This window comes from Leucopleurus acutus, assembly GCF_964270905.1.
Source record: "Leucopleurus acutus genome assembly, chromosome: 5".
Classification (NCBI taxonomy): domain Eukaryota; kingdom Metazoa; phylum Chordata; class Mammalia; order Artiodactyla; family Delphinidae; genus Leucopleurus; species Leucopleurus acutus.
In genome coordinates, this window is record NC_139147.1 from 4,059,018 (window position 1) to 4,076,591 (window position 17,574).

General features: G+C 52.1%; 1 protein-coding gene across 1 annotated transcript; it reads right to left on the reverse strand.

The window, feature by feature from the left end:
• Nucleotides 1-16,822: 16,822 nt before the first annotated feature.
• Nucleotides 16,823-17,228, reverse strand: LOC309962554 (uncharacterized protein; the record flags this gene model as incomplete). Its single annotated transcript, XM_082840415.1, has 2 exons — nt 16,823-17,106; nt 17,165-17,228. 2 exons carry the CDS (start codon nt 17,226-17,228, stop codon nt 16,823-16,825), a joined length of 348 nt encoding a protein of 115 aa, XP_082696541.1.
• Between the last annotated feature and the right edge of the window lie 346 nt (nt 17,229-17,574).

Genomic DNA, 17,574 nt, shown 5'->3' on the forward strand with positions numbered 1-17,574 from the left:
CTCCATGGGGCTGTGGTGGTTAAATGACACAGCGTACTAGCCCGGAGTCTGGCTCTCAACTCATGATGCTGTACCTTTCATTATTCTTGGCCTCGCTTTCCTCACTTGCATATAGAATGGAAGAGCCTCAGATCCCTTCCAGGGGCCTGTCCCTACCTGCTTCCCCACCAGGGCGGCGGTGAGTGTGCGCTCTGGCCGACAGGCGCGGCTTCTCTCCTTGTGAGAAGGTAAACAGAGGCATCGTGAACATTTTCAGAGTTTATCTGAGCAAAAGTCGATTGGAACGGGGCAGCGCCAAAACCAGCAGCGGCGAGGAGCCCTCGCAGACAGAGGCGGGGACATCGAAAGCGGGCCATTCCTGATGGGCGTAGCTGAAGGCCCAGGGGGCTGTTAGGACTGGTTGTCCTTCGGGTTTGATTTCAGAACCGGGAGGCGTTTGCAGGCGTAGATCTTGGTTTGCTTACGCAGCCGTCGAGCCGTATCTGTTTAACAGCCTGCGTGTTGGATTCATTTAACACCTGCTATGCAGGACACTCCAGTCCCCAAGGCGGCCCTGGCCCTTCCGCTCTGTGAGGACCACCCGGTCCCTCTGGGACAAGCGCCTGGCCCAGGCTGCCCTCGCGGGCTGTGACCCGGGCAGTCGCACAGGACCCCTGTCCCCCACCGCCCAGCAGGGCGACTTCTGCACGCACCACCCTCTTCACCCGGCCGCTGTCCTAGGAAGGACTCGGTGACATCTCCATCCAGGAGTGCTCTGTCCCCCCAGCCCCCCGGGGCTTGTCCTGGGGGTGGGGAGGTGGCAAGAGGAGGGTGTCCGGTGCTGCCCAAAGGGCAGGGTGGCTTGAGGCTTACGTGGACACGCCCGCCCCAAGCCTGTGCGCCTCTGCCGCCCAGCCGGAGTGACTGGCTTCACGCCCCCCTCAACCCAGTCGGCATGTGCTCTCGGGGTGCAGACGGCCCTTTGCAAGGGCTCCGTCTCCTGATCTCGTCCCCACCTCCCGCACCCTTCCCTGCTGATCTTGCTTTGTTCAGATGCCTCTGCCCGATGTCTCTGGGGGGGGGTGTGCGTGTGTGTGTGCAGGTGCGGGCCCCCTGCACTGAGGCCCGTCTGAGGGTCCGGGGTGGTCCTGGCTCACAGGCTCACTGCGTGTCCGTCAGGGACCAGGCAGGCACCGTGCGATGGGGAGTGTCCGCGAGGACCAGCGTTGGCTTCCTGGGGCTGCCTTAGCAAAGTACCGCAGTCTGGGGGCTTAAACAGCAGAAGCCTCTTCTCTCTCAGTCTGGCGGCCAGAAGCCTGAACTCGAGGTGTCAGCAGGGCTGTGCTCTCTCTGAAGCCTCAGGAGAGGATGCTGTCTTGCGTCTCCCAGATTCTGGTAGCTGCCGGCAGCCCTTGGCTTGTGGCTCCATCACTCTAGTCTCCACCTCTGTTTTCACACGGTCTTCTCCTCGTGCATCTGTGTGTCTCCACTTTCTCACAAGGACACCAGTCGCTGCATCAGGGCCCACCCTAATCCAGCCTGACCTCATCTGAACTTGACGTCATCTACAAAGACCCTATTTCCAAATCAGGTCACTTTCAAGGGTGCTGGGGGATAGGATCTCAGTGTATCTTTTGGGGGACACCCTTCACCCCACATCAGGACCTATGAGAGAAGGGCTCTGCTCCTTTTTAATCACGGCACATGTTCCCATCTGTTTACCACCCTCCCCTCCCCCCATCACCCCGCCACTGACCCCTCCCCTCCCAGTCCGCCCCTCCTCCCAGGCTGTCCTCAGCAACTTTGCCCACAGCCCAAGCTCAGCTCTTCCTAACCGCCCACCCTCTCCTGCCACTCAGCCGGGGGTCACACCCTTGTCCCACACTTCTCAGCTGGCTTCACCTCGGCAGGCTGGACCTTGGCCCATTCCGCCTGCTTCCTCACCCCTCCCCCTTTCTGTCTCTCCATCCTGCCTGTGGGAGCCTGGAAGGTAAGTCGGCTGCAGCTAATTCCAAGGGCAGTGCCTATGGCGGTGTTTTAACACTGGGTTGTCGATGACACATCCACTTTGCAGGTTCCTTAAAGGGAGATGCAGAGTGGGCTGTGCACATGGACCATCCCTGCAGGACGGCCTTGTGAGGCCCCTCACAACGGAATGCAAGCAGGCCACGCACCCTGCTGGTCCCACCCACCGTTCCATCCCTCCCGTCCGCCCAGTTCCTCTAAGTACCCCCATGTGTCCCCCACAATATACCCAAAGGGACGGTCCATTCACCCCTCCCGGCATAACTCCCACTGGCTCCCAGGGCCCCTGCGATGGAGTTCGCCGTGTCCAGTGTCAGGGCCGGGTCTGAGGCCCTGCAGCACTGTCCCTGCTGTTCTCATCCTACACTGCCCTCAGCTAAGGGCATCGATTTCTGCTGCTATTGCCTTCAAAGAGGATTTTACTGACTCTTGTTCTTAATACAAAAGTCATATAAGTTTATGCTAAATTTTCTTGAAAATTTCAAGAAAAAAGAAAAGCTTTAAACCACCTGTAACCTCACCATCCAGAAATCACCTATAACAAATTGGCGTCTTTTCAATGTTTTCTGGAGGTAAGTGTCATAGTCCGAATGCTTGTGTTCCCTCAAAATTCAAATCTTGGGACTTCCCTGGTGGTCCAGTGGTTAAGAATCGACAGATTCTTGCAATGCAGGGGACGCTGGTTTGATCCCTGGTCGCGGAATTAAGATCCCACATGCCGTGGGGCAACTAAGCCCGCGTGCCGCAACGACAGAGCCCACGCGCTCGGGATCTCGCGGGCCGCAACTAGAGAGAAGCCCACGCACCGCAACGAAGGGCCCGCGAGGCAGAACGAAAGATCCCCCGTGCTGCAACTAAGACCTGATGCAGCCAATAAATAAATAAACAAATATTAAAAAAAATTCAAATCTGGAGACCCTAATGCCCCAGCTGATGTTAGGAGGTGGGGTCTTTGGGTGGTGATTACGACCCCCGGGTGGAGCCCTTGCCCTTTCCCCATGTGAGGACGCAGTGAGCAGTGTGAGGCCCGGAAGAGGACCCTCACCGACCACGCTGCGCCCTCCAGGACCGGGAGAAATGAACTGCTTGTTCATCAGCTCAGCCTGAAGCATTTGTTACAGCAGCCCGAATGAACTGAGATAGTTAATGTGCCCTGTGCCAGAGAGAGAGATAAACTGTAGGATTGGGGGTCCCTCTTCGTTCACTTGATAGCACAGCACGAACACCCCTGCGCCATCCCATAGTCTCTACGGTGATGTTTGCAGTCGCAGCCCAAGGGGGCTGAGGGGCCACCATGGGGGGCGCGGGAAGGGCTGGTGTCCCGGCTCCCCTGCCCTGCTGCGAGCAGAACAGCTTTAGGCTTTTGGTCTGGAGGCCACTGTGCAATATTTAAAATTTTTCAATAAAGCTTCTCAGTGCTAGGATATAAGGAGACCCCTGCCTTAGGTGTGCCTCCGGGGCACTCTACGCCGTGAATGCGTCGTGCATTACCTAGCGGTCCTCTACGGGGGCACGTCTGGACCGCCTCTGTTTGCCAATACGCATGGCCATGCGCGCTTCGTAAGCGGCTTCCCGTGCATCTCACTGTGAAGGAGGCCACCCTTCGTGTCAGCCATGTGCCCGTGCTGGACGCAGGGTTTGCAGTGTGCTGGTGGCCACGGGAGGATAGGTTCCTGCACCGGAAGCACGACAGTCAAGGGCACGTGACCTTCAGCCTTTTGATGCTGAGCCCCAGCCCCTGAGGTCATCTTAGGGTCACAAGTAGAACAAAAAAAGAGGGAGGGAGAGGTAAGGGGAGAAGAAAGCCAGGGAAAGGTAAAATAAAATGGAAGAGAAATGTATTTGGGCTTGAAGGCAGAAGTGAAGGTGATGAGAGGTGAGGGGGCAGGCGGAAGAGGCTCTCGAGGTGAAAGGGGCTGAGACGCTCGTCACATGAAGCACTTTCCATGTGCTGGGCGTCGTTTAAGAGCGTCACAGAACAGCTCCTCGAGGCTTCACCACAGTCCTGCCAGTAGATATCGTCACCTCCATTTTGTGTGCTGGGAAAGGGAGGCACAGAGAGGTTGAGTGACTTGCTCAAGGTCACACAGCCAGTAGTGATGGAGCTGGGACTCGAACCCAGGGAGTCATCCTCTCGACCCCTCAGCTTGGTGTGGGGGGTGGGGATGGGAGGTTTGGTGAGTGCTTGACCCTCCCCTCCCTTGTGAGAGGGACAGAGGGGCTGGGACCGCCTTGGGGTGGAGTCGGGCTGGTGAGGGGGGATAACCCCACCATCACGTGGTCAAACCAGACATCTCAGAGGGGCAATTTAAGGGGCTGAGGCTTTACTTTTATTTTAAAACAAACGTGGACAGTCTATGTAACAGAATGACAATATTTCATGGCCTTTAAAGATAAAACATAAGTCTCTGAAGACATTCTGAACTTCCAGGAGGCGACTCAGGGCCAAAGATGCCCGAGAGGTGACCCGAGCTTTCCCTGCATTAGGCGTGCGCAGTTCAGTGGAGAAGTTTGAGAAGTACTGACTTGAGTTAACTCTCTTCATTTTAGAGCTGCAGGAACTCGCTCCAGAAATCGAGGGAATTTCCCAAGACACCTTCATGAATGACTAGTGGCTGAGCTGGGGTAGAAACCAGGATGTTTTTTTCTTCTACATTCAGCTATTTTGTGCAGTCTTCTCAGGGCTTGGCCGACTTCAAACCGGCTAACAGAGAGATGCCGGGCCCATGACCGGGCGGCCAGCACATGACCAATCCGGGCATAGCCACTGGGGAGACCACATCCCGTCTTGCTTGGCTGCCCGGTCTGCACATGTCCCAAGGAGGGTCATCTTCTCCTATTTGACAAAAGCATTCACAGGACTCTGGGTGGAGCCGGGGGAAGGGAGCCGGGGCCTTTCACAGGGGGGACCTCTGTACAGCCAAGCGTCTCACTTAATGAGGGGGAGTTTCATAAAAACTCTCCCCTGTGGGGCGGACCAAATAGGTCACCCCAGAACTGCCCTGTTGACATAGGGATCAAATCCAGCTGAAGGCACTTGCAAGGAGGGTGGTCTGGACCCCCTTTTCCTCCTGAAAGTGAGAGATAAAAGTCCCCTTTGAGGGGACGTCCCTGGCAGTCCAGTGGTTAGAACTCCGCGCTTCCACTGCAGGGGCCACGGGTTTGATCCCTGGTCGGGGAACCGAGATCCCACGTGCTGTGAAGCCAAAAAACAATAACAACAACAACAACGAAAAGTTCCCTTTGAGGGTTGCCCTCCCGGCACCAGGAGGCCAGGAAGCTCTGTACAAACAGACCTCATTAGAATAGCGCTTCCCTTCCCCTTGCCTCGCCACGTACTTAGTCACTTTTCCGCAATAGCCTCTCTGTTCAACCCGGTATAAACGCATGTAGGTTTTGCCACTTCTTGGGGTCCTCATTGCCTTATGAAGGCTCCTGTGTCTGACATGGAATAAACTTACATGGAATAAATGTGTCTGCTTTTCTCCTGTTAATATGTCTCATGTCATTCAATTCTCAGGCCAGCTGAAGATGGAGAGATAGAGTGTGACTTCCTACAACTGCCTGGCACTGGGCACTGATAGACAGATGGACACTGGCCGGGGTGCAGGAACAGGGTCCCAGGGACCCCCATGATCCAGGACTTACCTCTTTAGGGAGATCCCCACAGGGAGCACTTGGGGGGCCTTTGTGCAGCAGCCGTCTATGGACTGGAGTATTTCAGGGACAAGAGGCCGAGCCCTGACAGCCGTCCAGCTGTCCACTGTCTCTGTTCTCAGCTCCGTCTGTCTGTGAGATCGTCTCTGCCCACCAAGCAGGCCATGGGCCTCACAGTCCTCTCTGGCCCCATCACCCCTTCCGCAGACACTCGGAGATTTACCATCTCTGGAGAGTGGGACCAGCTCTTGTGCTTTGTAGGTGACAGTTATTAATAAACCTGGACTGGGTTGAAGAAACGCATTTCCAACAGTGGCATATACACTCGGCAGGCACGCAGAGGGCACGGCTCTGTACAAGTTAGCTATCACTGCCTAACAAATAAACCCAGGGCGTAGTGGCTGAGAACGACGTTTATCATCTCCGTTTCCGTGGGGCGGGGATTCAGGCACGGCTGGGCTGACTCTTCCTCGGGGCTTCTCCCAGGCTTGCAGTCAAGGTGTCTGTGTGGGACCCCAGGCATCTGAAGCTCCCCTGGGGTCTGCCCGCATGCAGTGCTCATCAGAAGGCAGGCTGGCTGTTCAGAGGCTGCCCTAGTTCCTTGCCACGTGGACCAGAGCCTAACACAACTGCTGCTTCATTGGAGTGTGCAAGCTGGGAGCACAGCAGAGAGAAGCCCTGCAGGACGGAAGTTGGCCTTGAGACCTCAACACAGAAGTGACATCCTGTCGTTCCTGCTGTTTTCTATTCTTTAGAAGGTAGTCACTAGGGGGGGTCACATAGGACATGAACGGCAAGAGGCAGAGTCATGGTTGGGGGCTGTCTTGGAGCCTGACCAGCCCCAGCACTGTGCATCAGGGTGGACTGCCTGGAAGCAGCAGCGCTGACTGACACTCACCAATTTTGTGCCGGCCCGTGCTCAGCACTTTACATCCAACTTTGGGATGTCCTGCCCTGTGTCCTGTGTCACTGAACCCTGATAACATAGACACTTGGAGAAGGTGAGCGACTTTCCCCCGTGGATTAATGAGGGACAAAGCCCAGTGCTGACCCAGATCATCTGGCTACACCGGCTCAATCTTCCCGCTGGCCGTGATCTTGGTCTTTCTTGAAGTTGAGGGGTTTTACTCTAAGGAGGTGGCACTGGGCACAGCTGTGAAGGAGGAGAAGGACTGGGCCTGATGACTTGGGTGAAGAACGTTCTCACTGGGGAAATGCCAAGTCCCAAGGTTAAGCTGCCTTGACCCGTGGGTATTTGGAGCTGAGGCAGAGGTATGTCCTCGGGCTACTGGCTCTATTCATACCTTCTGGAAACCTGTCAGGGCTGACTCTTGGCAAAGGGACCCGCAGCCTGGGTTTGCAGGTGACTGAACACCAAAGAATGAGCCAGCTGCCGTGACAACACTCCAGTGGTCCCCTCGACGTGGAGCCTTTCAGAGGTGTCGCCGAGACGCCCGCCTCAAGCTGGGCCACAAATGCAAGACAAACAGTTGCACAGGGACAGGGAGAAAGGCCTTGGCCTCAGCACAGCCTGTCCTGCAGGGGCCTGGCCCTCAGCGGGGCCTAGAGCTTCCTTGCCGTAGCCTCATCTCATCCAGGAACTGACGCTGCTGCGAAGGCCAGACCCGCCCACGGGCCAGATCAAGGTGTCCTCTCCTCGTCCGTGGGCCTGTCTTTCTGGCTGGGGGTCTGCATGCTGCAGACAAAAGACGAGTCCCTTAGAAGTCAGATTTCTTTCTGTTTTTCTTACTCTGGTTTAATAAGCAGGAGAAAAGAGAGAGTGCTTGGGGCCAGAAAGCCATGAGGGTGCCGTTGAGGGAGGTCACGTCGACGGGAATTTTCTCCTGGGCTGTACATCTTGTGGGTCTCCCTGTACGTAGAGCTGAAATGTCCTGAGTCAGAGCCTGTAAGACGTGAGAGCTTCCTGGGGTTGCTGTTAAGAAAGCACCTCACTCAATACTCTGTAATGAGCTATATGGGAATAGAATCTAAAAAAAGAGTGGATATGTGTATATGTATAACCGATTCACTGTGCTCTACAGCAGAAACTAATACAACATTGTAAATCAACTACACTCCAATAAAAATTAATTAAAAGAAATAAACATTAGGTTCCGCTTCAATATTTTAAAAAAAAATAAACTGAGGGGTTTTAAAACAACAGAAATGTGTTCTCTCACAGTCTGGAAGCCGGAAGTCCCAAATCACCATCACTGCGCTGGCAAGGCGTGCCAAGGTGCCAGCGGGGCTGTGGTCCCTCCGGAGGCTCTAGGGGAGAAGCTGTTCCTGGTCTCCTACAGCTGCTGTAGGCTGCCCGGTATCCTTGGTTTGTGGCCCCATCACATGAATCTCATCCATGTGGTCGCATGGCCTTCTCCTCTTCTGTGTGTGTGTGTGTGTGAAATCTCCCTCTGCCTTCCTTTTGTAAGGCCACCTGTGAGGACATTTAGGGCCCGTGTGGATAAGCCAGGATCATCTCCTCATCTCAGAGCTTTAGCTGAATCATATCTGCAATGTCCTTTTTTGCTGTATAAGGTCAGAGTCACAGGTTCCAGGACTTAGGAAGGACGTGGGTGTCTTTGGAGGACAATCATTCAGCCTTTCACGGATGGTGGCTGCCAGGCGGAGAGGTGCCCTTGGTGGTGTCGTCAGGCTCTGGGTGCCTGTGACCTCTGTCTCGTGCTGCAGGTGAACCCAGGGACGCCTGCAAGGGAGCAGGTGTAGACTGGCGAAGTAAGCCACGGAGGACCTCAGTACACTGGAGAGCACCTCGGGCTGAGGGTCCTCTCTCCACCTCCTCCCCTCCTGCTGTCACACTCTGGAGGGCCCAGGGTCCCTCCGGGGACAGAGCCCGAGGCGTGCTCCACGCTCTGGCGGCCCGCACATGGCGACCGGAGGTCGTCGCCCTGACCCCGAGTGTCGGTTTGAGTCTGAATCCTACCAGGAGTGGGACTTCAGGGACTTTGCATCTCGAGGCTGGATCCTGTCCCCTGGGGCTGTGGTTCTCACAGTAGCCCATGAGTGCAGGTCAGCAGGGGCCTGAGAAGGAGGGGGCGGGGCGGGGCCTGCTCTGAGGGCTCACAGGCCATCAGGTTGGCCACCCTGGCCGAGGTCACTCCCTCCACGCTATGGCTCGACGTCCCAGCACAGCTGCTCTGTCACTGTCGACTCCAGGGGACTCTCCCAGGGACCCACAGGGGTCAGGACCCGAGGTCCAGCCACGCTGAACACCCTTGCTCCACAGCCTGCCCTGGTGACGGGATCGAGGGGGCAGTGACGTCACTGGCTGCTGACGCAGGCCCACTGCTGCTGCTGGGACGGCACATGGGGCTCAGGAACCCCCAGGCGGTGGTTTGGAGGAAGGATGCTGAGAGAGCCCCACCCCCCAGTGGGGTTCCTTGAGGCACTGCTTTGAGGGGTCCACTCCTGGCCCGTGAGCTTCTCTCCCCTCTGTCCCCACTGAGACCCGGGATCCCAGGTTCCTACAGACACAGGATGCTGTCCCCCAAGCTCCCTGCTTTACTACCCCTTTACCAGTGTTCTGGGGCTGCTGTGACCAAGGGCCACAAACTGGGTGACTTTAAACGACGGGCGTTTATTGCCTCACGGTTCTGGAGGCCAGAATCCAAGATCAAGGTGTCCCTGAAACCAGTCAGGGCGAGTCCTCCCAGGCATCTTCCAGCGTCTGGGGGCTGCTGGCAGTCCCTGGTGTCCTCGGCTTGTAGATACTTCACTCCAGCCTCTGCCTTATGTTACCAAGGCCTTCTCCCTCTGCGTCTGTCCACATTTCTTGCTTCTTTAAGGACACTTGTTATAGGCTTGCCCTAATCCAACATGACCTCATCTAAACTTTGTGACATCTGCAAAGACCCTACTTCCAAACAAGGTCACGCCCACGAGTACCAGGAGTTAGGACTGCAGCATCTCTTTTGGGGGACGTGCTTCACCCCATAACCACCCCCGTGGGTGGGGTCACAGGCAGCGCCCCACCTGGCTGATGGCGCTATGTGAGGGGGTCTCCTGTTCATTCTTCATTGGTTTGGGGGGTAGGTTATTGTGGCCACAGCTGCCTGTCATCAGCTCCAAGAGGTGTGTGGACAGATCTGCCTTTTCAGTAAACAAAGGATGTTGTGGCCATCGGGCCGTCAGCCACTGCAGCCACCAGAGACTGTGCATCCTGGGGGATTCAGGACGGAAAAAAGCAGGATACTGGCCGCAGATCATTAAGGTGCACATCAAAGGAATGATTTCCATGAGCCCAGACTCCTGCATCTTCCCTTACACAGAAAAACCCTAAATTCGTTAACTTGAGATGTCTGGTTTTTCTTTAATTAACAGTAATCTTTCAATGTTCCAACTACCTGGTTTTTGTTGCAAAAACTCCTGTATAACAACGTATATGTGTATATATATATATCACTTTGCTGTACACCTGAAAGTAACAGCACATTGTAAATTAACTATACTTTAATTTTTTAAAAAAGTTTTAAAAAAAGGTTAAAGAAAAACCACTCCTATGTACCCTGGCTCCTCCCTGACCTCTTTGGAGCAGTTTCTCAGGGCTATCTGAGAGGCTGCTTCCCGGGCTTGAGTCCTCAGAAAGTCCACCAAATAAAACATAATTCTTAACTTTCAGGTTCTGTATTTTTTTTTCAGTCGACAGGCGGCATGATGGAAATGCCAGGATTTTACCCAGAAGGGAATCAAGACTCCAGTGGAGAAAACAAGGAGAGCAGACAAGCTACTGCAGGGATCCCAGTGAATACTTGGGGTTTTGGTCATGTGACCAAAAGGGTCAAAGTTGACACCCTGCAAACATATTAGAATATCACAGAAATGATCAGAAACACCAGCCTGAAATTTGAAGAGAGCAGACGTGAACTGCTCCCAAGTTCAAACCTTTTTCGACGGGGCTTTGCAGCGTCCCTCCGCTGTCATCTAAATCCAAATTCTGATTTGTTATTTTTCAGGGTCCTCCCTAGTCCAATACAGCAGATTATTTTAAATAGCAAAGCATGATGTAGACAACATCGTGGACTGCAAACAGGAGGCTGATGGCCACCATAGCAATTCATTCTGCTAATAGGTCTACGTCACAAACGAGACGTATGAGAAAAAAGGAGGAAACAAAGCTATACCAACAATATAGCCACATCTTTATAACAAGAAGAAGCAAACTCTTCTCCACCGCCACCAACATACGCACGCAATACAGAAAAAGGATTTTTAAGAAACGCACCAAAATCTCAACAGTGGTTCCCACTGTAGGGAGTGTGGAGGTGGGGTCAGTTCTTTCCCTCCCTTTTTATAGGAACTCTGACTGGCAGGGTTGAAGAAATCCTTGAGGTTTGTCCCGAGCCCCGGGCAAGCACGACTCTTGCCCTCCGTTGAGGCTGTCGACTGAAAAAAAAGTGCACAACCTAAAAGTTGAGAATTATGTTTTATGTGGCGGACATACTGAGAACTTCAAGCCAGGGACACAGCCTCTCAGATGCTCTGAGGGACTGATCTGAAGAGGTCAAGGAGGTGCCAGGATGTATAGGAGTTTTTGCAACAAAAACTAGGTAGTTGGAATATCAAAAGATTACTGTTAATTAAAGAAAAACAGACACCTCAAGTTAATGATCTCTTTGTATGGGAAGATGCAAGAGTCGGGGCTCATGGAAATCATTCCTTTGATGTGCACCTTAACGATCTAGGGCCAGTATCCTGCTTTTCTCCATCCTGAATCCCCTCAGGAGGCACAGTCTCTGGTGGCTGCAATGGCTGCTGACTTGGTGGCCACAACATCCTTTGTTTACTGAAATGGCAGGCGACATTCCTCGTCCACAAGTCCAGAACCATGAGTTATGTGAATGCACCTGACATCTCCTCTGTGTGAACAAGTGGGTGGCTTTTTTTTTTTTCTTGTGCCAATCTACTATGGGAGGACAGCAGCCAAAGGGCATACCTTAAAGTTTCCAAGATACCTGAGTCTCAGGGTAAGCAAAGCTTATCTAGGATTATTTACCTGGTGATAGAAACGGCTCTTTGAAAAGTCTTTCTACCACTGTGTCAACAGTACTGAGTTAGAATGTAAATTATTAACACATTCTTATACAAAAAGACACAGAAGGCCCATTAATGGTATATCATAGTTACCTACACGATATTATTTTCCAGTTGCTTAATATACTTACAAAGCATAAAGGCTATAACTGTCAAGGGAGGGAAGCCAGCAAAGATCGCGTTTGCCGTGCAGCTTTGCAGATTAGAAAGTAAATGGAATGGCTCATATTTCAAAGACTTTTCTCAGCACTTATTGTCCTCTTGCCCAAGGAATCTTGTAGGTTTAGGAAGAAAGATTCTTTCTGAGAACTGAAAAATCTCCTATGGGCCAGACTCCATCCCAAAGCCAGGCCAGAAGTCCCTTTTCTGCCCCTTGGTGACTTTATAGAACTCGTTTTTCTCTAAGGCTGGTTTTCTCTAAGGCCTCCCCAGTGCGTGTGCTAATAATCAACCAGAGTTAAGTGTCACAGGAGCGGAACAGAATAGTCCAAGGACGTCATTGCCCCTCTCCAGTTGCTAGGCAACGCCTCCTTCGCGGAGATGGACAAAACAGGTTGGGGGAGATACCAGAAAAGAAGCCTTCTTATTCCAGGTCAGCCCCACTGCCCCCTGGAAGGGGACAAGACAGGGGAGCCTCTCTCGGGGCCACCCACTCAAGAGGCATCGTTGTCCCCTCTTCCCCTGCGTCCTCAATTCAGTGGAAGAGAACTTGAAGCCCCTGGGTGTGGCTGGTGTGTGTTACCAAGTGTAATCCCGAGGGGAATTCTTCCATGCCCGCCGTCTCATCCTCCGCCATCAGCTGGTTACTGCCGGGACGGCCCGAGTGGGCGGCGACGGGCTCCATCAGTTTACTGGATTCCAACTGAGAAATGTCGCTCAAACATGGGGAGGTTGGCGATCTCCCGATTCACTGACTGCAGGTTGCAGACATTTGCAGTGGCTGTCAACCAGGTGGGATGCTGCTGCAACCCCTTTCCCAGGTTTTTACAGTCAGTTCATTGCACCGTCTAAAAGAGTCCCCAGAGCAGGAGGCAGGGCAGGAGATGGAAGATGTGATCAGCTTTTGGACAGACTGACACAGACCAGGTTTTGGACTCCATCAAGCTCTGCTGTGTATACACTGACTGCAGCCTGGGGCAGGGGTCTTTCCAGGTCCTTTCCACTTCCTTTGAAAAGTGGATATTTTCTCCTAGGAATCAGCCCAACAGACATCCTTGCGCAGAGATATGCGTGACGATGTTTATGACCACGTTGTAATAGCAACAACGGCCAAAAAAGGAGACTAGATGAAAGTGATTAATAGAGGAATGCCGTTATTTCTGCATATCTGTGTAATGAAATACTACTCAGGCATTAAGAAGAACGAGGTAGGTCTATGTGTGTGGAGGTGGGCAGAAGCCCTTGATATTTTACAAAGAGGAGCAAATTGATTAAGTATAAGTACATTACAAAAAGCTGTGTGTGTCTGGATAGACATGTGTCTATTGTGAATGAATAATTTTGCCTTCCATATCAGTAAACAAAAGATGCTGTAACCATCAAGCCATCACATTACAGCAGCTGGGATGGTGAGCCCTGAGGGAGCTCGGGATGGAGACCAACGGGTTGCCCACTGCCCACCTCTCGGCCAGGGAAGCCACCCGCAGCTGTGCACCCTGTGGGGGTTTGGGATGGAGAAAAGCAGGAGACTGGTCCCAGAGAGCTGAGGGGCACATCAAATGAATGATTTCAGTGAGCCCAGACTCTTGCATCTTCCCATACATAGAAAAGCGCTAAATTCCTTAACTTGAGATGTCTGATTTTCTTTAATTAACAGTAATCTTTTGATGTTCCAACTACTTGGTCTTTGCTGCAAAAACTCCTACATATCCTGGCTCCCCCCTCACCTCTTCAGAGCTGTCGCTCAGCGTGGTCTGAGATGCGGTGTCCCAGGCTTGAAGTATGCAGCATGTCCACCAAATGAAACATAATTCTCGACTTTCAAGTTGTGCATTTTTTCCAGTCAACTCTGCTAGACTTATGTAATGTATATACTATAAGCATTTACACAAGTGTGAAATACTGAGCTGTAAACAGTGGTTAACTGATACCTATTCTATTCAATTTATTCTGATTGTCTTAAAAAAAGACATTTAAAGCGCTGTTTTTTTCAGATCAGAATGCAAACAGGGCTCGCATAGAACATGTGGGTGTTGCTTCAGTCCCTTCTGATTGACAGCAATTCCTACAGCGTGTGTTTGTTAAAGACACTCAGTTATTTGTCCTGAAGAGTTTTCCACATTCTGGATTAGGTTGTTTGTGTCTTTAGATGTTCTTTAAAAGAATCCTCCATCTCCTGCATTTCTTGTAGAATGGGAGACCTGTGGGTAGGCTGAAATGCAGGTTCAACTCCTTTGGCGAGGATACTTCACAGGAGTTGTGTGCTTCCAAGTGTATGACATCAAAAGGCAGATGATGTCTGGGTGCCTCGGTTTGGGGGCTGCTGTCATCGCCGGGGTGGCTGCTGTCAGTCTGTTCCCCGCCAGCCTTTCAGCTCGGTTTCAGCAGCCACTGAGAATCTGGGCTTCGATCTATCATGTCACTGGGCATTGCAAGGTGGCGGTTATCTAAGTTTATCACCCCTTCTACATTTATAACCTGGAATTCTTCTATAAAGAACTTTCCTTCCACACCTATTTGGTTACCCTAAAATACTCTTTTTCCAGGAAAGTCCAGATACATGATTTATTCTGTCCTTTTAGTCAATTTTCAGAATAATTTTTGGTTTCCTAGTAACCGCTATAGATCTCTAATTATATACATACATGCTTATAAACGTATATATATACTCATATATTTTTTATGTATATGTATATATTTATATGCATAAAATCTTGTGCATTTTATGCACTTAAGTATTTTTATATAATTGGTGTGTTTCCCTCTACAGCAGGAGTTATTCTTTTGGAGGATGAAATTACTCCTTCTTCAGTGCACATCAGTGGAAACCCCTTCAGGTTGCCTCCTGTGTCCTGTTGTATAATCTCAGTAGTCTTTGAGAGCTTCCTTGCTTTGGGGCTCAAGGTGTCCCAGACTCGTTAAGCTCATTTCCTGCCCCAGTAGCCTACCTTTCTTTCAGGGAGCACCTGGTCCTTTTTAGTGGGAAATGAGATTTAGCAACCACATGCGAGATCCTGGGGCGCTCATTGCTACAGGGCTGCCATTGCTTCCAGGTCCTTTGCTGAAGACAGAGGTGCCCAGATATTAGGTTTATTAGGGAGCTCTCTCAGGATCAACATCTGTGGAGGGGAGGGTCTTTTGGAGCTGTCCTGAGCTGGGGTGCCAGCCCAGGTCTTTGTTATCCTGGACCAGTTATTAGATGTGAGTTTCCCTGAAAAGGCAGTCTGACCATGGTCAAGACTATCGCCTTCAGCTGAAGCAACTCCCAGAAAGTGATAAGCGATATGGAACAACTGCCTTCTAATTTTTCTAATTCTCTCTTCAGCTGTGTCTAATATTTTGTTTAACTGAGTTTTTAATTTCCATGACTTGACTTTTTATTTCTAGAAGTTCTATTTGTTTCTCCTGAAGTCTGTTTCTTTCTTCTATTTTAATAGACTATCACTCTGCTTTCATAATTCTCTCTTTTATTTCTTTAAATAAAAGTAAATAATTAAAACTAAATGTGTTTCCTCTTATGGTCACCATGCTGTACATTGCATCCCCAGGACTTATATGTTTTATAACTGGACGTTCTTACCTTTTGATCCCCTTTACCCATTTTGCCCACCCGTCTCCCCACCTCTGACAATCACCAATCTCTTCTCTGTATCTATGAGTTTTGTTTTTTCCTTAGATTCCACATAGAAGTGAGATCATACAGTATTTGTCTTTCTTTGTCTCACTTAGTTCACTACTCATAGTTATTCTAAACTTTCACTCCGACAGCTCCAACATCTGGGTCATTTTCAGTCTAGTTGTGTTGATTGCTTTGTCTGTTGACGATGGATTGATTTTTCCCTGCTTTTTTGTATATCTGTTAGTTTTATTGAATATCAGATATCATGTGTTAATTTAAATGGACATAAACAATGTTTCCTTCTGGGAATGGGTGTGTCTCGTCTCTTCTTCTGTCAGGTCATCAGTGTGAGGGGAGATTTGAATCTACTTGCTTTGACCTTGGATTGGGTTTTATTATTATTTGAGGACCTTCACGGTACCAGCAACTTCAGATTCCTTGTGGGGACCTGTGCCTCGTGCTTAGGATAAGGGTTGGGGAGCAGAGTGATTTCACTCTGTCCTATATTTTCAGCTGTCCTACATGCCTGGCACACAGAAGGGACCTCTGCACGCATCTGCCTTTCCCTGGTGGAGAACGACGCTGCTCAGGCATCTGTGCTGGCCAGGCTGGAGCCAGGGGGCAGGGAAGGGTCTCTGGTCCTGGCCCAGGGTCAGCCTTGGCAGGCCCTGTGTGCCTGAGGCTTGGGGATGAGGCTTTCTCGGACTTCTGCCTCTTCTCCCTGGGATGGTCGGACCCCCTTCTGTGTGTGTGGTGGGTTTGTGTGAATGTTTCCAGCCCTCCCTGTATAGACATCCATTATGCACCAGGTGGGACCCTGGACCCAGGCCTGTTTCCTGTGCCCCACTCAGAGGGAGGGGAAATCCTTCCCCATCCACAACGTGAGTCTCGAGTGGTGGACGTGAGGACACACCTTCCCCCACCCTCCACCCACCGAGGACCTTCAGCTGAGCCATCGGGAAGACGGCTCTTTGAGGAGGGTCTTCCGTGCTTGTGATTTGGATATACTTTCAGGAAGGAAGCTTCAAAAATATGTGAAGCTAAAACAGGGGGACAGGCTGCATTGAGAAAGCACGGTGTATTTGGCTCCCGTGGGGCGTGGTTTCCTGCTGGAGACAGAGGAGGACCCTGGGGACCAGGGCTTCCCGGGGGGATGCGCCAGCTCACAGAAGGGCCCAGATCATCCTGCCACCTCCTCGCCCGAGTTCAGAGGGTTAGCTGAGGGCGCTTGTCGTCTGCCACATGCAGAACCTGGAGGCCCACCGAGGACTCGTGCCGGGAGGGGTACAGGTGTGACCCCGTCTGCGCTGGGAGCAGCTGGGAGAAGCCTCGTGATCAGAGGCCGGAAGGTCTGCAGAGCAGGGTGGGGCGGGAGGGCTGGCGGCACACAGATGAATGGCAGGAGGAGGCCACGCGCACAGGCTTGTAGCTCACGGGTACACACACGGCAGGCTTGCGGCTCACGGGCACGTATAAAACTGGCTTGCAGCTCACGGGCATGCCGGTCGCCTGGCAGGGGCTGGATGTGCAGCAGGACGGCTGGCAGGAGCTGGGCACGCGGCAGGCAGCCTGGCAGCCCGAGGGGCAGCTGGTGTGGCACACGGTGGCGTGGGGCTGGGCTGGTGTTGGGAGGAGGGTGGTGATGTCTGCAGGCTGCCGCCCCGGGGGCCTTTATACCCGGGCTGTGGGCGTCCCAGCGACACAGAAGCACAGCTGTTGACTTCCTCGTGGCTGCTGTCATCGTGCTTCCCCAGCATCTTATTATCCTGGGACGCGCTTCCCTGTGCTGTTCTCCACCATAAACTAGTTTGGCTTTGAGGCCAGTTCCTCCTTCTGCAAACAGGATGTTCTGGTTTGCCTTCCCGTGGGGTTCGTGGTGTTTCTCCAGGCCATGTCTGTGCACAGAGCACCCCAGGATCCGCTCAGAGTGCAGTACCCTTTTACTCCTTTTTATCTCATGCCGTCAATGAAGACTTTGAGGCCGTCATGTATTTTGAGTTTTTATCTCGCACAGGAAAACATTGAAGCAGGAGTCTGCAAAATGCCGTCTGCGAGACAAGTGTGTCCTGCTGCTTGCGTGTGAATGA